General features: G+C 35.8%; 1 protein-coding gene and 1 non-coding gene across 2 annotated transcripts in view; both read right to left on the bottom strand.

Annotated features, from left to right (window-relative positions):
* Nucleotides 1-557: 557 nt before the first annotated feature.
* RLF (RLF zinc finger) overlaps nucleotides 558-24,497 on the bottom strand; it is a 79,505-nt gene continuing 55,565 nt past the window's right edge. Inside the window, exons 6-8 of the mRNA XM_054572041.1 lie at nucleotides 16,440-16,576; nucleotides 10,324-10,465; nucleotides 558-5,513 (exon numbers count right to left, since the gene is read on the bottom strand). Coding sequence (XP_054428016.1) covers nucleotides 861-5,513; nucleotides 10,324-10,465; nucleotides 16,440-16,576 — 4,932 coding nt within the window. The 3' untranslated portion in view covers nucleotides 558-860. The remainder of the gene's footprint in view (nucleotides 5,514-10,323; nucleotides 10,466-16,439; nucleotides 16,577-24,497) is intronic.
* On the bottom strand, nucleotides 11,538-11,662 carry LOC129069491 (small nucleolar RNA SNORA28). The gene has a single exon (XR_008528996.1). It is a non-coding gene; the product is annotated as a small nucleolar RNA SNORA28 (small nucleolar RNA).

Here is a 24,497-nt window from a genome sequence, read left to right as displayed (position 1 = left end):
CCTATCTGTACAATAATCTCATCCACTCCAGTGCTTCCTGCTCCTCTTTTACCACCAGCCTGTCAAATTATTTGTTCCCTGGACTGATGACTAATACCTACAAATTTGCTATGCCCCTCATGTTCTGCTTGGCATACCCTCCCCTTTCTACCTAGACATACTCTTGTGGGAGCGATCTTAACTCCCATAGCTAATTACTCAATGTGAAAATTTTCTTTCCACAAAAATATTTTAAGACAATAGTCATTCAAAAAGAAGCTTCATCTGAATGGGCTTATTAATAGGCAACAAAAAAAAACTACTGAGGTAAAATAGAAATGCACATTCCAGAAAATACAAGTGCACTTCCAGCTTATGTGTGACATGAAAACTCTATATGAGTAAACAAGAAATGGGTGAAAAATTGTAATTTATTGAAACTCAACTCAAAAAATATAAGATGCTGTAGTGTACAATATATTACACAAAGCACCCTCAGGTGCACATTCAAGTCAAGTAAGAACTCCATATCCCTTTCCCCAGCCCTCCCACCCTGGGATCATAGTATTTGTTCCATATACAATCATGCACACTTAATTTGAAAAAGGAAGCCCCAATATATTTTGATGTATTAATTAGCACCAAACAAGAGTACAGTTCCATTTCTTATTTTTAATAAACAAAAAACCCAATCAATAAACCAACTGGAGAGCTAATGGACTCAGCCAATAGTGCTGACATAGATATTATACATTCATGTAAATACACAGCCTATTCTACCTTAAACAATGGTATGGCTGGTTCTCAGCCTTTGTTCGAGTTGGCAATCGTCCCCATGTTGCAGTGTTCGAGCTAGTCTGTTTCAAAAACAAAATTGCTACTTAGGAACTTCCTACACAAAGCTCATCTGTTTTTTTTGTTGGAAACAAGTCTAAAATTGGTGTGGAAAACTTAGATCTTTCAAGAACAACCACTGGCCGAAGATAATGAAGCTGTTTTAAGGCAAGCTCTCCACAGTCCGTTAATGCTTTGTCCAATACAACTCTCAGGTTTTCCAAAGAAGGAACTGTTGTTGTCTCAGCTACTATTAAAGGTGGGATTGCAGTCAGGTTCTCATGAATTGCAGAGTCACTGGAAGAATGAGGTATGTCAACTTCAGGGTCATTGTCATTCACCATATTATTTGCCATAACAGTCCCTGTCAAGTCATTACTGGATTGTGAAGAATTACTTAATGTTAAGTGCTCTGAAGGCTCCCAATCATCAAAATCGTCTTCTTTCTCTTCACTTTCCTGAATAAATTTCAGAAATGAAGATTCAAATCCCATAGGTTTGTAAGTCTTCAAATCAAATGACCTGGGCTGTGGGTGCTTCCTAAAATTCTCTTTTGGGGCATGGGTTGAATTTTTTACAGTGTTTTCTTGCCCTGAACTTTGCTGCCCACTTTCTGAGTCTTTGATCCTTGGTAAAGGCAGCTGGAAACTTGTGAAATAAGTCCCATTTTCAGTCCCATCAGGATCAGGTATGGAATTTTCTATTTTACAAGGTGGAGGCTGAGCTATATTACATTGTTCCAAAGGAGTGGTTTCTGAACTATGGCTGCATTTCAAAGTTCCTCTGTAAAGCAGACTATCTGCCTCAAATACTTGGTTGCTTTCAGTACAACCTTTCTGACCTCCATCCCTCTCACCTGGATGAAGGCATTCGGTGTTCTGGACAGGTATGCTATGGTCACCTAGGGAATGGCTGTGTTTTGTGTCCTCTGATTCACAGCTTCCATCTTCTTCTTTCTTTATATAGGGCTCTATTTCAGAAGGAGGCTCCTCCTTAATTTTGGTACCGTACTTAACACAAATGACAAGATTTTCCATTTGTTGCTCTAAATAGGCACTACTCATCTGATGGGTACGTTTGTAATGCCTCACTATGCTGCTCTCCAACTTCACCACAGATAAGCATCCTTGAACCATGCAGGGGTACTGTGTGTGCTCAGAATGCTCCACACACATATGGAGGGCTTCAGCTCTTGTTTTAAAAGTAATTGGAGCTTTCTTTTCTTTCATTAAGCCACATTTTTTAGCCTTAGCATTAAATGACCTCCTCGTAGTCTGATGTTCATGCCCCTGAGCAAGAGCTGTTTGACACACCTTTTCACTCCTTAGTAGCCTTTCATTTGCCACTTTCTGGCTTCTAAACAGATCGTCATAATAGTCCTTATGTCGGTAATAGACATGTTGAGAATAATTACTGCGATGGGTGAAAATCTGGCCACAGCCATTAAGATCACAATGAATTTCATAATCTGAATGTATTTCTCCTTCAATATTATGCTGTTCCATCAAGTGGTGCTTCAACTTGCTGAACGTATAAAAAACAGCAGGGCACTGAGGCTGGTTACAGGAAAACCTTGCCGCAGATTCAGCTTCAGAAAGCACTTTAGGCTCTTCAATATGGTCTAGATTATGAGAGTCACTACAGTGCTTAGCAAGAGCTTTGGAACACAGGAAACGTTTGTTACATTCTTTATATTTGCAAGCAAATATCTTTTTACATTTGACAAGTTCCCTTTTGGTTCTTGCTTTGTCTTTCTCTAAACATAACTGTTCTTTGTTGTACTGATGTACAGTTCTGTAATGGCGAATCAAGCCTTTTAGATTGGTGAATGAAGAATTACAAGTTTTATGGATACAATGGAATGGTTTGTGGTATTTGTTCAAAATATAGCAGAGATTCCCTTTAGCAACAGTCCTCCTGCTACCTCTCCCCTCTCTTCCTTCTTGTTCTTCTCTATGGCTACCTATTGGTGATGAAATATCAGATGTTTTACTCTCTGTTTCTTCACAAGATGATTCCAAATCCGTTTCTGAACTGCATTCATCCTTTTTAGAATGACAGTGTGGCTTCTCAGAATTACTGCTGGGATCACCTCCAAGTTCGGCAGAACAATCATCTTTCAACCTGTCTACTGAGCATGGGCCTTCATGATCACATTTTTCATTGTCTAATAGTTTGTGAGTTACTCTGTCAGTGCCAATTTGATGTTTATTTTTATAATGAATCCTAAGGTGTGTTTTTCTTGTAAATGACCTTTGGCAAATATGACACTGGAATGGGGAATACCGGTGTTGAAACATGGTTAACTGGAGGACTTTTTCCTTTGAATAATTATGCTTTTTAAGATAATGCATTAACAAAGCCTCTCTGGTCACAAATTCATATTTGCATCCTTGAAGCTCACAGAAAAAAGGCTTAGCTGCCAACTGTGCAAGGTACTGACTTGGCATATTTTCATCTTGGTTCTGAAAATTAAGGTCTGTGATATTAGGTGAAGCTGATTGAAGAGACTTAGCACCACTGGATGGGTACCCCTGCAATGACCCTGAGAAAGATCCATGTGTTATTGAGTTTTTCAAGCTTAAATGTTTTAAGCGCAACAGAAGTTCCAACATGGTATCCTCTGTACATGGCCTTTTAGAAGCACAAATGGAGGTTTCTGAATGATAACCTTGATGTTCTCGTTTACATTTAGTATGAATACTGTGATCGAGACCTTCATCTGGGGAGTCACTGTTTGTATCTGAGCTGGGTTTAGTTTCTGCTTCAAACTTTACAGTTGTTTGATTGTGTTCATTACCCAAACAGGGAAAGAGATCTTTTGTCTTTATCTTTTTGGGTTTAAAATGGTATGGATGAACCTTTCGTAAATGCTTCTGCATCCCCTTTGCATTTTTGTACGTGGAACCACAGCCATCAAAACCACAGGTAAACTTAGTCCCATCAAAACAAATTGCCACACTGGAGCATTTTTCCTTTAAGCTGGAGGACACAAAGACTTTCTCATGAGATAACAATATATCCTGCATGGTTTCAGGGTGATCCAGTGTGTCAATTAACTCTTCATTCACAGAAGCGGAAGAGCTATGACTTAACTGATCACTGGAATTACTGTCACTATTTTCTTTCAGATTTTCTGCAGGTTCTATTTGAGAACTAGCTGATCCTGCACAGAAAAGAAGACCCTCAGGTAAATGTGATTTATCAGTTTGGTCAAGTAGATGGGACTGATCAATACACTCTTGCTTCTCACCTGCTGCAGGCTCCTCAAGTTTTACTGATTTCTTCACATCCCCATTTGAACTTTCAACATTATGCATTAAGAGGTGATTCTGGTATTCAATTTTGGAATAATAGAACTTTTTACAGCCAACAAAGTTGCATGTATATGATGCATCTCTAAAGTGTTGTGCTTCATGGTGATAAAGCTGTCCCAAGTCACTGAAAACAATATTACAGCCATTTAATTCACATTTATAACGCAGATCATCATGTTTTTGTTTATGGTTAAGTAGTTCATTCACTGATCCAAACCTTGCATAGCAATCTATAGATACACACATATAAGGTTGAGGACCACAATGCACTTGTTCATGCTCCCGCAGGTGAAATGCAGACATGAAATGTCGTCGACAATAAGTACACTTCTCTCTTCTATTTTTCATATCCAAGTAGTGCTTGGCATTTTCGTCATTATTTTGGTGTTCAGCTTTAAGATGTACACTTAAGTATTTAAATTGCTTAAACACACGGGAACAGTCAGTGCCAGGACATGGGTACAAATCTCTGTCTTGCAGGTGGCAATCTTCTAATTTGCTGAATGTGACATATTCATGAGACTCTCCTTTGGCTTGTTCATTCAATGACTGATTTTGCTCCAGGCCTGCAGAGGGACTCTTGGGACAAATTCCCTTTTGAGAGCCTTTCAATAGTAATTTCTTTCTAGAGCGATCTCTCCTGCTTGGTGGCATTTTAACATGTTCCATCACATGAGGAACAAATATTTCTTTTCTCTTGAACTTTTTAATACAAACTGGACAAGTGTAAATTCCATCTTCCATGTGCATCTTAGAATGATGAAGAATCCTGGCCTCTATACATTCCCGCTTACATAACAAACAGAAAAATTTATATTGAAGCCACCTCTGGTATCTTTCAGAGGAACCAATAGGTTTTTTATCTCTTTTCTCCTTTTGCTGATCTGTCAAATCTCTTCTTCTATATTGTTTATCTTCTTTACTTTCCTCGTAGTCACTGAGAAATGACTCTAAAACATCTGTGTCATTTATAGACATTTCATAGCCACTTAGATCATCATCTGAATCTGAGGCCTCTTGTCCTAGGAGTTGGTGGCAGTGTCGTTTTAAAGTTTTCCAGTCCCAAAATTCAGGATCAAAAGGCCAGTGGGCTTTTAAAGCTAGTAAGAGCTCACATCGAAGAGAATTTGGAACTGGTGCATTTTCTTCATCAAATTTTTGATCTGGTTGCAAATATAGTTCTTCCAACATATTAAACCCATCCAAACTGGGTTCGATTAAGAATTCTGTAAGCTGACAGGCTCGTCTAACTTCTAAATCTTCTGGTAAAAGACAAGCAATTGTTTTACAAACTGATGCCTTCATTTCTTCATCCTCACTTGATCTGAGTTGAAGAGCTCTGACACACAGTAAAATTGATACCCCAAGACCAGCGTCTTGTGCCTACAAGGAAAGCAGGGAAGAAAAGTTATTTTTTTTATTATAGAAATATTCTATAAACTGCATATTAAAGCAGTCCCTAACCCTAAAGTAATTTACCTGTGTACCAAACATAAACAATAAAGGCACATGAATTCAAAGGAATTCAGGATGAAAAAGGTTACCAAAAGATCAAAAAAAGATTTCTGTCTTATGTATCAAGAATAGGGTTTAAATAAATGGGTGCAAGAGGAAACATGTGTGAGTATAATATAGAATTCAATGTCAGAAATTCATATGTTATGAACACTTTGGTATTTTCAAAACCTCAAGGCTAGAATGATTCTCATCTCACCTGAAAGAATCAGTACTTTAAAGTTACAGGTGTACTGAATCTCAAGTTTCACACGGAAAAACAACAGAAAACAGAGTATCTCTCTGTAGAAGTAGGTTCTCAGAAAACTAGTCAAAAATCAGGGAAAAGATTTGATAATTTGTGATAAAAAGCTATTGCATACAAGATGACTTTTTTTTATGGGGGAGGCTGAAATGGAATGGGAATATAATATGAGCAAAGAAAAGCAGGATCATATGGCAGAATAGCTTAAAATGCATGACTTAAGAGCACAGAATTTTGAGTCACTTTGTCTTTGAATCCCAGCTTCACTACAGTGACAAGTTCTTAATTCCTCTATGCCTCAGTTTCCTCATCTGTAAAATGATAATAGTAATGGTAATATTAGATTTCCCTAACAATGTTATAAAAATGAAGATAATATGAAGTGTTTACGACAATACTGGCACATAGTAAATATTTAACAGAATACCATGTAAAACAACTGAGGAATTCCACTGTTAAAATCAATAACCAATTTGCTAAACAAATTATTCCATGTTGGGCACCATTCAAAGTGCTGGAAACACAAAGAAATAACAGCCATTAATTTACAGATCCCTTACATCCTAGGCACTATTCTAAATAAATTCTTTGCATACATTGTCCTCATTTTGTACATAAAGAAACCAAGGCTCGGGTTAGTTGCCCAGTCAGTAGCTGTGAGCAGAGGAGCAAAGATTTAAACTTAAAGCAATCTTTTTCCAGAGTCTGAGTTCTTAACTACTTTACAGCCGACACTGACTCCAAAGCTTAACTGACTTGGCTATATCCCTTGTGCCCTTAATGCAATATACCAAGCCACTCTTTGTTCTTTCACCTTCGTGATTTTAAAATCACCAATTTATGCATGTCCATCAACTTCTTCAAAATCCAGCTCCACATTCTATATCCTAATACTCAGTTACTCACCACTCCTTTAATAAGTAACTGCTGGGCCTATCTATTCAGAATATATAATGGTATTTCTAGTGGTGTTTTTTTTTTTTTTTTTGGAAAAGTGTTCTTACTGATTTCACAAATTTTACCATTTCAACCAGATTAGGCTGTTTAAGAAAAAAATGGACATTCTTTTTATCTTACAGAATCTTCCAAAAATTTAGTAATAATAACTATTGAGAACCCATGAATTACTAAAAAATTTACCCAGCTTTCTCCAAGTCTTCTGTGTTATGACTATTTACAAATGATAACAACTTTCTATCATATTATGCAATTTGTCAAGATTGGTCTAGTCCTGACTCTGCTGTGAACTAGGGTACATGATCCTGCCAAATGACACATCCTTAATTTTTCGCTTCTTTATTACTAAAGAGAAGGGATTAAACTACATAAGGACATGTTTTGCAAAACACAGTACCATATGTTTCACTAAAAGGGCCCTATTGACCAAATAAACTGGATTCAATATGATCCCTCTTCTTATACCTTCCAGTTCAAAATATAGCTACATCTATATTTTGAAAGTCTTGAGAGAAACCCTGGATTCTCTAAAGTGTCCCCTCCACTTATGACTTTCTCAAGTCAAAGAATTCAAGTTTAACAACTCTAAGCACCTTTAAGTGATGATCTGGTTTAAGCTATTTATAGAAAATTGAGGCCCAGAAAGTAAAGAGGTACTATTACCAAGCATTCTCCATTACAAACCATTGCTTTCAGCAACAGACCTAATGCCCACACAGGCCTTTCAGCATCATTAACCTTTGCCATCCCAAGAGCCATGTGACTGGTTAATAGATGTCTCCCAATATCTTTTCCTCTAATTCTTCTACAAAAGCAGAACACCTGATTTTTATTTGGTTACAAAGTCACCCAGAATAATGAATGAATATCCTAGCCTCCCCTGAAGCTAGATGTGGCTGTGTATGTGTATTGGAGGGAGTGGGGAAAGGTGTGTCAGGGTATTTTTTTTGGGGGGTGTCCATCTCCCTTCCGGCCATCTAGAATGGAGACATTATAGCTGGGATTGGAATAGTTTTTAGAACATGAGATGGAAACTATGTATTGACCAAGACAAAAGGAATATGGGAGCCACTAAAGCAACCCTGGCCTGTCTACATGGATTATCTACTATATGACAAAGAAACATCTATCTTCTTTAGGCCACTACTATTATGGGATTTCTACCATTCACAGCAGAACTAGATCAAAACTGATTTAGGTTAGATTGTCACTCTCTTTCAAAGAGCCAGAGCACCCTGGCCAGGTGGCTCAGTTCGTTGGATAGGTGTCCCATGCACCAAAAGGTTGTGGGTACGATTCCTGGTCAGGACACACACCTAGGGTTGCAGGTTTGATCCCTGGTCAGGGTGCGTATGGGAGGAAACTGATTGATGTTTCTCTCACATTGATGTTTCTCCCTCTCCCTCTACCTCCCTCTTTCTAAAATCAATAAACACATCTTCAGGTGAGAACTAAAAAAAATTTAATAAAAAGCTAGAAGCAGGTTTCTCTATTCGAAAGAAATTCTGCACTCACTCCCCCACTTCCACCTACCTGTTCATATCTTTTGTACCTTTTAGGCTAAATATCATAAATAGGATTAGAGTGGAAAGTACCATAGTCTCAGATTAAAGAGAAATGGGATCTGGTTACACAGATGTACATCAAATTCCTTGGTCTCAGAAACCCACTTTTCTTTGTCTTCTAGCGGATTTCCCATGTTCTTTGGTTCCTTGTGGTAAACAGAATTCTAAGATGACCCTCAATGGCCTTCAATGGCCCTCATTTTGTATAATCTCATTCCTTTGAGTGTAAGTGGAATCTGTAAATATGATGAGATTTCATTCCTATGATTACATTATGTTATATGGCAACAAGGACTTTGCAGGAGTAATTAAGACTCCTATTCAGTTGTTCTTAAGATAGGTGGACTACCTAAATGGGCTTGACCTAATCACTTAATCCCTTTCAACCTAAGTCTGAAACTCAGATAGAAGAGATCAGATTTGAAGGAAGAGGATTCTCAGTGCCTTTGCTGGCTTGAAAATAAAGGCATGGAATGAGGAAGGCATCTAGGAGCTAAAAAAAGGTTGTGGCTGATATCCATTAAGAAAATCAGGACCCGAATATCGTCAACAATAAAAATGAGCTTAAAAGCAGATTTTCTAGAGCATCCAGATAAAAATTCAGCCTGGCCAAAACCTCAATTTTAGCCTTGTGATACTCTAAAGCAGTGAACTTTGCCATGTTGTGCTGGGCTTCTGTCCTACAAAACCGTGAACTAATAAATGGTTGCTGTTTTAAGTGCTAACTGTGGAAATCTGTTATGCAGCAATAAAAAACTAATACTTTCCTTAAAGATTAAAAAACAAAACTTCATAAAAGCCAGTTGTAACACTAATTTTTTTTTTAAATAAGGCAAGTTCTATATTTACTTGAACATGCTCTTTCTGTGATAGAAATTCACAGTCATTACAAATAATTATCACCTAATTTATCTGACCATGAATTTGCTTCTGATAATAGTTTTTATCTTTTCCTATAGTCACTGGAGAAAATGAGATCAACATATTTCAAGTAAAGTATAGGATAAGAAATGTTACATTAAAGGAGACAGGAAATAGCAAAGATACATCTTTGCCTTGACTTTAGTATAGTAATACTCCTCAGGGAAAAAAAGTAATTAAAAATAAAAACAATTCTTAGATGTTGTCAGAGAAGTAACCCATAAAACATACCCATGAGCCATTATAGATATGGGTATATGGAGAACTCAGTCATGGGAAGAAACTAAAAGCAAAACAAAACAAAAATAGAGACTAGCATAAGACTCACCCCAAATCTCTAGGCTAGTAATCTAAGCATACAGGTTGGGGCAAAAGTAGTTCTACAGTTGTTTGTATGGAAAATAATACAATAATTAATACAAAAATAAACTGTTTCACGTACAACTGTAAACTTACTTTTAGCCTACACTATATATCTATAGGATTGAACTCAAAAAAAAAAAAAAAAAGGGTTTCATATATGGCAATTCATTTCATTTTCAGAAATATTTACTTCCTAAAAATATCTAACTTGTTTTCTATTTGCACAAAGGTTTACAGTTTCTGTAGTTGTTTCTGGAACTGTTCTATTTACTCCAAACCCCAGAAAAATGTATCACTGCAAGACCCTGAAAAATGCAATAATTTTTTTTATTTAATCGTTATGTTAATTTGCAAACAAACATGCCTGTATAAAATACAGAGCACTGTTCCAGGAAAAACGGATATAGGGTGGTTGAGGTGACAGCAAAGAAATATAATCTTCCTTTCCTCCAGAGGCCTGTCACTTCAAATTACTATTTTCCATTAAGAAAAATTGTGGATTCCTAGGAAGTCAATCTGCAGAAATAGCCAGATATGCCCAATTGTCTAAAAGGAGTTGCCTGAGAGTTATCTCCCCTCTCATTTCTTTCCTCCAGGACAATCAGCATAAAAAACATAAATTACTCACTTCAGTCTGTACAACTCTAATGAGGCAAAATAAATGCTGTTGTGTTTTAGCTATAACACCAAATTGACGACAGCGCTCCAAAAAGGTGTCTAAAGAAGGGTCGATTCTTCTTTGCAGTTTACTCCAAAAGAGAGTCAATTCCCTATAAAACAAAAGGTTGAGGTAAAACATTTAAAGTAACTGGTATATGCTATCCACCTCCCCACCCTACTTTTTTGGTTTGTGAAAATAAATGGATAGTAAACAAAAACTAGAAGAAAAACACTGTGTAGTATTACCTATTGCTTCCTCCCAAACCATTCCCACCTGTTCCAAAAGGTTTTACACCCCTTACATTGGTAATTGCACCGACTATCCCAGTGGGCAGGGACCATCACACACTACACTGCCAAAAAATATTTACAACCAAAAACTAGTCTAAAGGTACACTTCTTCATATTAATCTCATAGGCCCTTTCCAGCTCTAAAATGTCATGCTGCTACACAGGCCTATATTTTGAAATGTTTAGATATTCCTAATAAAATTAGTAAACTGGTACTCTTGGCTAAAATGTGAGAATCCTACAAATATTTCATTATGGAAACAAAAGCTTGAAAAGAATAAGTTAAATAAAACCTTGAATAGGTTAAGAGAAAACTTAAGGAAAACAACTAGAAATTTTAAAATGCCTAGAAATCTAGTGTGAATATAAAATGTGAATGCAAGGAAAGTTCCTCAGGAAAACTGAAGAGATTGTTATCACTTAAAAAATAAAAAGTGTCTCCTATACAATTTCAATGGGTACTATTATACATTCGTTATATGATTTTAATTTAATAATAACCATATTGCCCTGGCCAGTGTGGCTTAGTTGGTGGGAGCGTCATTCTGTAAACCAAAGGTGGCAGGTTCAATTTCCAGTCAGGGAACATACCAGGTTCAGGTTAGGTCCCTGGTCAGTATGCATCTGAGAAGGCAACTAACTGATGTTTCTCTCTCACATCGATGCTCCTTCTCTCCCCCCTCCCTCACCCTTTCTCTCTCTCTAAAAGAAATGAAAAAACTATCCCTGTGTGAGAATTAAAAACAAAATTTAAAAAAAGAACCATATTATTTTCATAAACTAGTTTAGGACACTAATATCCTATTGTTGCTATTAACAGAGTATTTCAAGAAGCTGGTTAAAATCTGAAGCTTAAGAAATAAATACACCTCTTTTTATTTCTATTTATTTTTACACTAAGTCTATATAATGGCTTGTCTCACAGAGGAAAATGTACCAGAAAAGGTGAGACTTTGTTGCTATAGCAAGCTCAAGTTGTGTCAGACAGTTATGATCACCTTGTAAGAGTGTTGCTTACAAGAATGTACTTCTTTTTATAACAAATGAAAAATAAAAATATTTAAAAGATCTTAACTTTTTTATACTTTTAAAGAGATAACTGGGATTCTCATGTATTCTTACATAGATACAAAACTTGCTTCAAAGATTAAAATGAATATACATCTCAAAAGATATAGGATTAAAGCTTATATTTCATGATGGTAAATTTGAGCTAAAACAAACTAAATTTACTTTAAATACTTTCAAATATTTGTCTTTGGCAAACAGTGTTGCTTTCCTAACCAGAAAAGGTAAAAATTGAGATAGGTCAGCATTCAAAATAATTACCAGACAGGGAAGTAATTGAGATGACTGTTCATTTTTAAACTCACAAGACTGCTTCATTTAGATGTAAGCATTTTTGTAATAAAAACTTGAAAATAGTGTAAAATTCTGAAGAACAAAGGAAATGGGAGAATTACATATGCTCAGAGATAAAAAGAGTATCTATCAAAATATATGTATCTGCCCTGACCAGGTGGCTAAATTGGTTGGAGCACTGTCCCATACTCCAATAGGCCCTGGATGAGATCCCTGGTCGAGGCATGTATGCGAGGCAACCAATCAATGTTTCTCTTTCTTACTCTCCCTTCCTCTCTCTCTAAAAGCAATAAACATATCCGGGGGGGGGGGGGGGGGGTGTTAAAAAAACAAAAAGCAAAATACATATATGTGACATCGTTCCTACTTAAAAAGAACAAAATTATCAAAGCCAGTAAGATCTGATTATGAAGATAAAATGGTAAAAAGTAAAAATCCACTGAGTAGCTAGAAGTTAAAAGTAGGCAAATCTGATAATGTGAGGAATGGCAGATTGAGAATTAAGGTTACTTATAATTTTAAAAAAATATCAGAATGTCTAGGGCTTGGTTTATTCCAAATTAAATATTTCAAAGCTCTCGTTATTTTAACTCCAAATAACCATGACCAAAAAAGGGTATTTTATATTTTTATACATATTTTCACATTATAACTCATCAATTTAAAATGATTATTACCCACCCAGACATGTCAAATGAACCTGAAGCCATGACAATCCATAAATTACTCATGGGAATGCCAGTATGTGACTTCAACCACCCAATCAAATCTGCACACCAGAACAATGAAACACTAATGAATCATATCTTGTAGCCTGCTGGGTCATCCATGCACTAGGACAAATACTTCTTCAATGAGTACAGTAATGTGATTTTTAAAATTGGACAAACATTAAAGAATATATGAAAAACGATTCCATTATACAGATGCCTCCAAGATTCAGAAGGCTTACTACATTCTAAAATTAGCTCTCGGACTACCTCAAGTCAACACCTTACAAATTCATAAAATTGGAAAGGAAATTTATTTCTATAAATAGGAGGAAATGCATTTTGGCAGTGATGTGGCTACTAGGCAAGAACTTTAAATTACATCGTGTTTCTGCACAGCAGGAGGCCCATAAAGTCAAGTTAGCATGTCACACTAAGATCCAAAATTTAATAAGCATTTTAGAAATGAGGTGGGGGAAAAAAACCAAAAAGAAAAACTTTGTGGAATCAAGGAATGACCATGCTGTAAAGAAGAGTCCTGAAAATACAATCTGATTCTCATGACCTCTTTTTTTTCCTACAAAATTCAGGTACATTAAACACATATAGGTATGTGGTCTTCACCAGGTGCAGGGGACTCGACTGTGAAGTAGATAAGATATTGATACATCATGACCCTGGTATCACAGTCTAGTTAGGAGAGAACAGACAGAAAATTACATCTGAAGACACATAAATATACAACATATAAAGTTTAAGCTCAGAGAAATTACACAAAGCAAAGGTCAATCTATCAGAATACTCACTAAAAGCTCAAGTGTGATTGAACTCAATGATGTCATTTTTAAAGAAGCAGTGGTAATTACACATCTATGCTGTATACTGACCCATTCAAAATGGTTCTTTTTCTCACTTGTGTGGCTACTATAATTACATTACCACAGCTAGACATCTATATGAAACTCATTCTTCCCGCACTTCTTTGATTTTTGCAGAGGACCAAAAATTTAGGGGTGGGGATAGTTAATTAAAAAAAAAAAAAAATGCCCTGGCTGGTGTGGCTCAGTGGATTGGTTGGCCAGCAAATCAAAGGGTTGAAGGTTCAATTCCCAGTCAGGGCACATGCCTGGGTTGCAGGCCAGGTCCCTAGTTGGAGGCATGCGAGAGGCAACCACGCATTGATGTTTCTTGCCCTTGCTTTCTCCTTCCCTTTCCCTTTCTCTAAAAATAAATAAAATTAAAAAAAAAAAAGCAATATACTTTTTGAGATCAATACTATGATCACTGTTATAAAATAATGTATTTTAATGTGGTTTGTAAATGTCTCTGAAGGAAATTTCTGTAAGAATAAAAATTCTTACAGAATTTAGGTGATAGTTATATAGTTTACATTTCAAATACTATCTTTACCACAGTAACCACATGAAAGAATGACATTTCCAATGAATAAATTCTAGTATGTATATGTGTTTAAAATTAAGCGACTGCTGCCCTGAATGGTGTAGCTCAGTAGACTGGGCATAATCCTGCAACCCAAAAGGTCTCAGGTTCTATTCCTGGTCAGGGCGCCTGTCTGGGCTGTAGGCCAGGTCCCAGGTTGGAGGTGCGCGAGAGGCAACCAACTGATGTTTCTTTTGCACATTGATGTTTTTCTCTCCCTGTTTTCTCCCTCCCTTCCCCTCTCTAAAAATAAATAAATACATTTTTAAAGTTACTGTTTTTATTATGATATCCAACATTACTGTCATATTTTTACAAATATTTCATCAAAAATACCACTTTAAAAAAAAGTCTTTGAAAACGATAGAGGGGTAAACAAAAAGCTTCCAGATTCTGAAATTTTAGATTCTATTTCTCTCTGAATTACTTAAAACAAGCTTACTTTTAACAAAGTGTGAAGTGACTTAGGATTTTTTTTCCTTTACTCATTATAGCTCCTCAGGAGGCGAACAAGAGGGAAATCCCTGTTAATCTTTTCCTGCTACAGGGGAACAGTATTAATCCCAGAGCCACTAACATTCTTAAAAGGGCTAATGGTAGCTGAGTGAAGAACAGAAGAAAAAAAAGGATGGGTCACTGTAAGAGGGAAGCAGTTATCAGGGTTATGAAAAGAACTGTGTGACTATAGTTTTAAAAACACTTTCTAACACATCCCATACAGGACTTAATGTATTCTTTGCACTGAAAAACTTAACTATAACTAGCAGTTATTTTTTTCATTAGAGGCAAAGAGTTAACTGTGATAAGAAAAATAGGAGTCTGTTCTTTAAGTGAATACATGTTTTACCAAAGCTAAAATCTCTAATCTCTAATACATTAGAAAAACCTCTACTTGATTCAGTAATCAAAAACCTCATGGCTACTTATTAACAAGTTTGAAAATTTATATCACTTTTTTGTTTTCCTAAGAAAATGCCCACAGTGGTCATTACAAAATATACTTAAGTCCCTATCCCACTATCTCCTTTCTCATAGGAGATATAACTCTGGCATAGTGGATTTGGTGGTAAAGACTACATATTGAATTCTGGCTGTGCCAAGAAGACATATGGATTAGGTAGGAGTCGAAAACCCTGGGCTTGAATCTCAGCTCTGCCATGTTAGCTTTGAGACATTGGGCAAACAATTTCTATGATCCCTCGGACCCTCCATTGCCTGCCACATCTGTGCAATGATTAGTATGAGGATTGGGTGACAGAATTTACAGTAAATGAGTAATATTTCTATATAAGATAGTAAATTAAAAAAAAAGTAATATACAAAATGCTAATAACTTAAAACTATACAAATACACACAGATGCTCCAGAGGGAGATGAATGATGGCTAAGGAATATAAAAGGGTTTACTGGGTTCTCCTATACACAAAATGCTCACTTCCAATTTTGAGTCATCTTTACTTCTTAATTTTTTTTCTCAAGTTACCTTTAGTTTCTGAAAGACTCAGGCTCCTCTCATCAAGATTATGCAGATCCAATCTATTCTTTGAATTAAAGTTCAAATACTACCTCTACCCTGATACTGGTATACAGTGAGCATCTTTTTCTAACTTCCTATAACATTATCCATACCACTCATCTGATTTCTTATTGACAGACTCTTGAATTTTAGAGGTTTCCTATGTATCAAGTTTGTCTTCTCGCATAAATAGGTTCAATATAGTTAGAATGAAAAGAACCATGGGTTACGCCTACTTTTTCCTATTTAACAATTAAGTACTCAGTAGGCAAACAAGATATAAACTGAATTAAAACCAAAACAATGCAATTCTGCTATATGGTACTGAAGTTACAAAAGAAATTACTATTCAAATGGATTATCTTTTCTACTTCGTTTGACCAAAGAACCTAGATAACTAGTGGATTTCCAAATAAGAGAAAGTGACTATGAGAAGATATAATGAATGTAAAGGAAAACAACCTAACATCAGTTTGCTTTGTATTGCCATGATTTTATCTTCAAAGAAAAGGCACATATTGCAGTTAACGAACAACCCTCTATGGAGTGATGAAGATGTGCTCAAACTTTTTAAACCCTTTATTTTTTAGACCCTTCCAGGAAAGATTAAATTAATGATACCATTATTTAAATGGTTAGTTTATAAACAAGTCATCATTTAATTTGTTTGGACTTTAAATTTGGAACAAACCAATGTTTTATATACACCCTAACTGCTACACTATGCACTAACAAATAAAGGGAATAAAAAGTAAATATACTTACCAAGAACAATATACACTTGCAGTTTGGAGCTGCTGTGTAAGGTAAGTCGTACAAAGAACAAATGCTGTGTTATCCTGACCCTCGGATTCCAGATTACATATGATGTCAAGTATTTCCTTGCAGTCGACCTTTGCAATCTATCAAAAATGAGATAACTGAGTCAAAAGAAAAATGGTGACTCTCCTGTACACTGTTATATATAACCTAAGCTTTTTTCCTATCTTTGATCATTAATGAGGCAAGAATTAGATAAAATTTTCTTCTATGACCTAATGGCTGAGTCTTATGGAATGAAATATTTCATATAAGAAAATATTAAACAGAGAAAAGAACAGATAATATAAGAAGTTCCACTGCAGTCCCAACACAGAAAAAAAACATTTTAGTACAGTTTTAAAAAAACTACTCATGAATATTGCTACTATGTAAATGAGTCAAATTATTTAGATTAACTTCATGTTATTTTCAGCTAAAGTACCATCATTTTCCCCCCCGTTTTCTTTCTTTTGTTCATTCTCAAATTTTATTCAAGTCACTCTAGGTACAGGCAGAAAAATAAAGGGCTTAATCTTGCTGCCAGTGGGGCTAAAAGAAGACAACTGAGACACTTTTAAATATAAAGGCTGTATTAATGTATCATTTTCTCATATAAATAAGAAAAAACTCTTCAGGGAGAGTTCTTCAAACAACTGAAACACTTTTAGAAATATATCTTTTTCATTTGCACTATTTATGGGAATCTTTAAAAAGAAAAACAACTGAGCAAATCAGTAGGATTCTCTGGAGCTTTTGTATACTGCTAAAACAGGAGAATAAAACCTCTAAAGACTCTCATTCTATTTTTATCACTTGCCTGTCTTAATAAACAGAATGTAAAGAACATAATGTATTTCATTACTATTTCAGCATTATAAATGTCAATTATACCAGGCACCAAATATACAAAACAATGATAATTTCAGGACAAATGAGATGTGTATAAGGGCAAATGGGGTATACAGAGGTTAGCTCACCTCTTAAACACTGCTATGCAGTTCTAATCAATGGTTCTAAGTCTCTAATTTTAATCATACCCTCAGGCAACCACATCGCTTCTTTCAAAACTTAGCTCAAATGCCATTTTCTCAAAGAATCCTTCTCTAAAGACAGGTTAGAATCCCTGTCAAAAACTCTACTTTCAAATTCCTCCTTTGGAGCATTTATCATAACTGTAATTCAATCATTAGTTGAACTTATTAGCATCTGTCTTCTCTGCTGGAATATAAAATCCATGAGGTTAGGGGTTATGTACCTCTTGTTCAAAACTCAGCACTTAACAGTGTCTACAACAGAGAAGACACTCAAATAGGTGCTGATGAATGGAATAAATGAATCAAGTTTTATCAAGGTAAAATGCTCATGTTTACAACTTACAAACTGAATATTACACAATTCTGTGTTTTCTAATCTTTTCAAAGACAAACAATGGTTTAATAAGCAGTATGCTGTGTGGTTAAAAGCAGTTATTCTAGAACCGGATTGTGTATATTCTCTTTCTAGCTCTATAGCTACTAGTTATGTAATCCTGCATAAGTTGCATCAACTCCTCAGTAACTTACTCAGTTTCCACATCTCTAAAATGGGAATAGAACCTTTCTCAGAGTTACAGTAAGAATTATTATGTTTTAGTACATGACTATAATTAATAGTACCGTACTACATATTTGAAAGTTGCTAAGAGCTTAAAAGTTCTCATCACAAGGAAAAAAATTTGTAATTATGTATGGTGACAGATGTGAATAGAGTTAAGTCTTTTTAAAAGGATGTTTTAAAGGGGGCTGGCAAATAAGGAGCACTTTCAAAGAAATGTTTAAAATTGTTTTCATAAAATATTTAAATTTTTTTAAAGGAGGGTGAGAAAGTGAAACAAAGAGTACTAGAAAGCATTTCAAAACATCATTCTCAGATGCAAGGTCACTCAATGAAAATTTATATTTAACAGGTACTGGGAGGCCAAGTTAAGTTGTTAAAGCCTAAAACATAATTAAAGTTAAATTCAGTTTTCAGGGGGGAAAAAAAGACCTCATCATACATTATGAAGATGAAATTTTACTGATGCCGTGAACAACCATGTCCACATCCGTAAGTGAATTAAAAAGAAGGGTCATCCAGAGAGGAAATGCCCACCACCCAGTCACTTAAAATTATACTGACTTAAGGACCAAAATGAGAAGAATTCCGTAGCACACAAAAACATTAGCTCTGTTCTAGAGGTACCACCACCTACCATCCCTGCCATGTTCCATCTCCTGTCAAAAATCAAGAATTCTAAAATTTGATTTAGGCTGCAATATAACATCCCCAAGCTAAGGAACAGCACAAAAAATTCTCTAATACAGATACAGAAATTAGAATAGAAATAACACACAACTGCATTTCTGGAAGTGCCCAGGTTCCCCAGTTGGGGGCTTGCGAGAAGCAAACAACTGATCTCTCTCTCACACATTGATGTTTCCCTTCCTCTCTTTCTTCCTCCCTTTCCCTCTCTCTAACAAGTAAATAAATAAAACCTTTAAAATTATATACTTTTAGCACCTCATAAATAATACAACATGATTATTCTACTTGTCCTCAACCTTTTGCAATAAGCTTAAGAGCACACTAAAAACCAAATATAAGCCACAAATATTTTTCAGCTACAGGGAATTAAAATGAAGGTCATTGACAAGGCTTTTGAGAATTTCAATAATTATCTTGGAAATACCCTGTGCCTGGATAGGTACTGAAACAATTTCTTTGTTCTTAAATATGACTCCTATCCCTGGGCTTTACCTATTAAGAAACGTATGATACATGCATCAAATAATTAAATCTTTGTTTATTATCGATCTTACCTACTAGAATACACGCTCCATAAGAGCAAAAGTTTGTTTCATTCACCATTGTATCTTCAGTGCCTACAACACTGCTGGGCACATGGGGAGGACATCAATAAGTATTTGTTGACAGGAAAAATTACATGATAAATAATTCAAGTGGCCACAAAATGGCAGGATGATCAAGTGGGACAGACTGAAGACAGGAAGAATAAGGTGGACTAGAGTAAGAAAGGCTTTGGGATATCAGGGTCTAGATGCTGAAGGGTGGGATGGCCCAAAGAAAGATGACAGATTGAACAAAGTATTAAATGTGAGAGTAACCATGGCATATGAGGAGGGAAAAGGTTACCTGTTATAAAGAGTAATATTTACCACTTAATTGGCACTAAGTGAATGAGAGGTTGAATTAAATAAGGTTAGAGACTTAGGACAGAGCTAAATTACACACTGGAAGATATCCTGAATAAGACCGCGTCACAGGGTTGTGCGGTTGTATACAAAGGTAACCAGCTAAGCAGGTTAATGAGGATTTAAATTCAGTCTGTTTGCCAAGCCCTATGTGTTGGCATAAGGCTTCTCCTCTCAGAAGAAGGGAGACTTTTGAGAGGCAACCATGTGAAGGCAGGCATAGCAGAGCATGGTACTTTTTACTAATTTCCATAAAGGTAGCATATAGGTTAATGATAGTGACAGACTGGAGAACATGGAATTTATCCTTTAGGTTTTATGGGGGAATTAGAGGATTTTGCTGTTATTGTCTCTTTTGGATATATATCTGAAAGGGATGACTTGAAATCAGTATGGTTTTTAGTTTAACTTCTATTTATTAGATGTCTCCTGATTATAAAAATGTTTATAATAGAAACCCTGAGCCCTGCCTGGTGTGGCTCAGTAGACTGAGTGCTGGCCTGTGAACCAAAAGGTCGCCAGTTCGATTCTCAGTCAGGGCACATGCCTTGGTTGTGTACCAGGTACCCCAGTTGGGGGCAAATGAGAGGCAACTGATCACTGTATCTCTCACACAATGCTGTTTCTCTCTCTTCCTCCCCCTCTCTCTAAAAGTAAATAAATAAAATCTTTTAAAAAAAAGAAACCCTGAAAGATGTAAAAAATAAAAGTTATTCTTAGATCTTTTAACAACATGGTTGAGTTTTAGTCCAGGATTTTGTCTATATACACTAACTGTACAGCATGGACTCAGTATGTCTACCTGCAAATATGTACCTGTTTTAAACAAGGGAAGGACGATACTGATTGTATATTCCTTCTTTTACCCTAACATTCTGTTTGACTTAAAGTGAGAGTTTTTACCAACCCACAAGCAATAGAGAATGTAAGCCAAATGCAGAGGCAGAGAGTAAAAAGTAGATGTGAAGAAAGAAAGGAGTTGGAAAAGTAATAACTCTTAGAGCTTTCATTACTTTATGCCAGGCTCTGTTCTACAAGTTTCTATAAACTAAATTATTACATTTTCACAACAACCCGACAATGTAAGTACACTACTGTTATCCCCATTTACAGATTATAAAACTTACAGCAGAAATAGATTAAGTAACTTGCCAAAGGTTATACAGGTAGTTAAGAGTCCCAGCATCTACCCTAGACAGTCTGGCTCCAGAGTCTATACCTCCATCCAGTATGTTATAGTGAGATGTTTTAACAGAAGAACACACAATAATGTCATGACTGAATAGAAAGGAAACTGTACACCTTTGGTTTTCCCCAACTCCATGCTCTTTGAAGACAAGGAATATGTTGATTGTTTTGTTTCTAAGGGTAGTAAATAATCATTCACTGGAGTGAAATGAATGAACCATAAGCAGAGCCAGCCAAGAACTTAGAAGCATTCTGAATGACTATATTCAAGATCATTCATTCCACACCATGTTCTCACCTTAAACCTCTTCAAAATCCTAACCAGTTCCCTCAGATCTTTCCCTATCAAAATCTATTTCATAACAAAAGTCTGATAAACAATGATATAAAAACAGAAGTCATGCATAAGCACCAGCAATGACATTTGAATTTACCCATATCAAAACTTTTAAGATAAAGGTATGAAATAGCCAATGCTGGAAAATCAGGTGGCAAAGATAAAAACATATCATCTTACCTATGAATTTTAAATATATTGGTTATATAACTTCTTACCAGCCCTGGCGCTGCATAAAGAATAAAGACAAGAAGTTGGACATAACAAGGGTAATGTCTGAAAATTATCCCATAGCAAATCATGAGTAAAACCTAACAAATGTCTTTTATAAATGCATAACCGAACATTCAAGAAAAATAAATCACTAAGGGTAAAAAACATTTAAGTTTGACCGGACAAAACTCCCCTAAAACTTGATGAATTGTTGCTAATGTCCCTGAGAGTCTGGGCTTTTCAAGTTGTGGATAGAGGACAGAATTTAGACCTGAGAACAGAAAGTTGGCACTGAGACCTTCTATATTAAGTTGGAGACCCTGAAGAGAGAAAAACTCTCTTCAAAAACTGAGAGAAAGGGTGGAAAAAAAAAAGTAATAGAACCAGGGAAATAATAGGAAAACTTATTTGTCAATCTCAAACTGAATTCTGGCAGGATAAAACAATTATTTTAGAATTTATAACCTGTCCTTCTGCAAACTTGGAGTTTGACATAACACTACTCTGTGTTCTAAAATCCCCAAACTAAGAAAAATGAAATAAAATAAAAAGAAGATCTGGCTGGTAAAGGCTCTGAATCACGATGCAGAAGCAATCATAAAACTGACTTATAGAAACAAGGACTATTAGAATTTTCAGACATACAGCACATTCTACTTCCACCCACCCACCAAAACTGAGCTCTAAATCCCAAAGTATAAAAAGCACAAGTAAACAAGCCACTCCAAAAATGCAAGCAAGGACAATAAGTAGAACTAGACTCCTGAGAACTTCAGATAACAGAATATAGAACATAAAGACTGAACACACCTCCAACCATGAATTTTTAAAGAAAAAAATAAATACAGCACAATGAATTTGATAATAATGTGAAAGAGAGACACACACACACACTCATGAAGGGAGGGATGATGGGCGAGGGAAGGACTAGGGGAAGGAAGGAAAGGATGGAGGGAGGGAGGGAGGGGAGCATGAAGTCATGAAATGACATGGAGGAATAGTAAATGTACAGGGGTAGGCAAAAGCAGGTGTACAGTTTTATGTGAAACAAGAGTTTATTCTTATATTATTAATTACTGTACTTATTTGCACTAACAACTGTAAACCTGCATTTGTCTGCTCCTGTATATTGTTAAGTGAAAGAAGCCAATCTGAAAAGGCTACATACTGTTTGACCCCAACTGTATGATATTCTGGAATAGGCAGAACTGTGTAGGTAGTAAAATGTGGTTGTTAGGGACTTGAAGGGCGAAAGAGAGAGACTAAAAGACAGAGTACAGGAAATGTTTAAGGCAGTAAAACTATTCTGTATGACACTGTGATAGTAGATTCATTTACATGTTTGTCAAAACACACAGAATGTACAACACAAAGAATGAACCCTAATGTAAACTATAGATTTTAGTTAATAATAATGTACTGGTTCACCAATTCTAAGAAATGTAACACACTAATGGCAAGATGTTAACAGGTGAAAACACAGGTGGGATGATATGTATGGGAACTCTACTTTCCACTCAATTTTCTTTAAACCTAAAATTTCTCCAAAAAAAAAAAAAAATCCATAAACTTTAAACTGGATTATTTGTCTTTTTATTATTAGCTTGTAACAGTTCTTCATATATTCTGGATTCAAGTCCTTTACCAGACTTATGGTTTGCAAACATTTTCTCCCATTCTATGAATCACTTTTCACTTGCCCGGATGTTCTTTGATGCACAAAGTTGGATGAAGTTCTATTTATTTTTTCTTTAGTCACATGTGTTTTTGGTGTCAGATGTAAGAAACAATTGCCTAACTGAGGTCTTAGATTTATTCCTGTCCTGGTTGATGTGGTTCAGTGGATTGGGTATCATCCTGCAAACCGAAAGGTCCCCAGTTCAATTCCCAGTCAGGGCACATGCCTGGGTTGTGAGCCAGGTCTCCAGCTGTGGGTGTGCAAGAGGTGACCAATTGATGTTTCTCTCCATCTCTTCCTCCCTCCCCTCTCCTCTCTCTCTCAAAATAAATACAATCTTAAAATTAAGTAAATTAAAAAAACTAAAGATTTTTTTTCCTGTATTTTCTTGTAAGTTGCTACAGTTTTAGCTATTACACTTAAGTCAACGATGCATTTGGAGTTAGTATTTGCATATGGTCCAACTTCCTTTATTTCCCCTCTTGAATTGTCTTGGCATCTGTGTAGAAAACAGTTGACTTTTAAGTGTGAGGGCTTATCCCTAGACTCTCCATTCTAGTCCATTGATCCTTTCGCCTATTTTTTTAATCAGTTCTGCTGAAACACACTGTCTTGATTACTGTAACTTTTTGAAACTTTGAAATAAAAAATTGTGAGTCCTCCAACTTTGTTCATTTACAAGATTCTGGCAATCCTGGGTCCTTCGAATTTTCACATGAATTTTAGGATCGGCTTGACAATTCCTGCATGAAAAGAAGGTGGGATTTTGATAGAGATGACACTATTTGGGGAGTACTGCCATGTTTACAATATTAAGCCTTCTGATCCATGAACATAGTAGGCTGTTTTCCATTAATTTAGATTTTCTTGCAACATTTCATAGCCTTCAGTATAGAAGTCTTGCACTTGTATTTTTTAAATTTGTTCCTAAATACTTTAATCTTTTTGACACTATTGTACATGGAATTGTTTCCTTAATTTCATTTTTGCACTGTTCATTGCTAGATGTTTATAAATAAAAATGACTTTTGTATATTCATCATTTTAGGACTGTTCATATACAAGACCATTATATATGTAAATATACCGTACTTACTCATCTTCCTTTCCAATCTAGATGCCTTTTATTTCTTTGACTACCTGCCCTGGCTAAAATTTCCAATACACTATCAAATAGGAGTGGGAAGAGCAAACATTCTTGTTCTGCCCCTTCCTGATCTTAGGGGAAAACCAGTCTTTCATCATTAAATATAATGTCAACTGTGGGTTTTCACAGATGTCCTTTATCAGGGTGAGGAAGTTCCCTACCATTCCTAGTTTAAGTGTTTTTAAATGAAAGGACAATAGGATCTTGTTATGAGCGTGTTGCTTTTATC

The sequence above is a fragment of the Pteronotus mesoamericanus genome, unplaced genomic scaffold (assembly GCF_021234165.1).
Source record: "Pteronotus mesoamericanus isolate MK-2021 breed Mesoamerican mustached bat unplaced genomic scaffold, CSHL_Meso_final contig_221, whole genome shotgun sequence".
In the NCBI taxonomy this organism is placed as follows: Eukaryota; Metazoa; Chordata; class Mammalia; order Chiroptera; family Mormoopidae; genus Pteronotus; species Pteronotus mesoamericanus.
The sequence above is the reverse complement of the archived record's forward strand: the minus strand, read 5'-3'. Positions and strand labels throughout refer to the sequence as shown.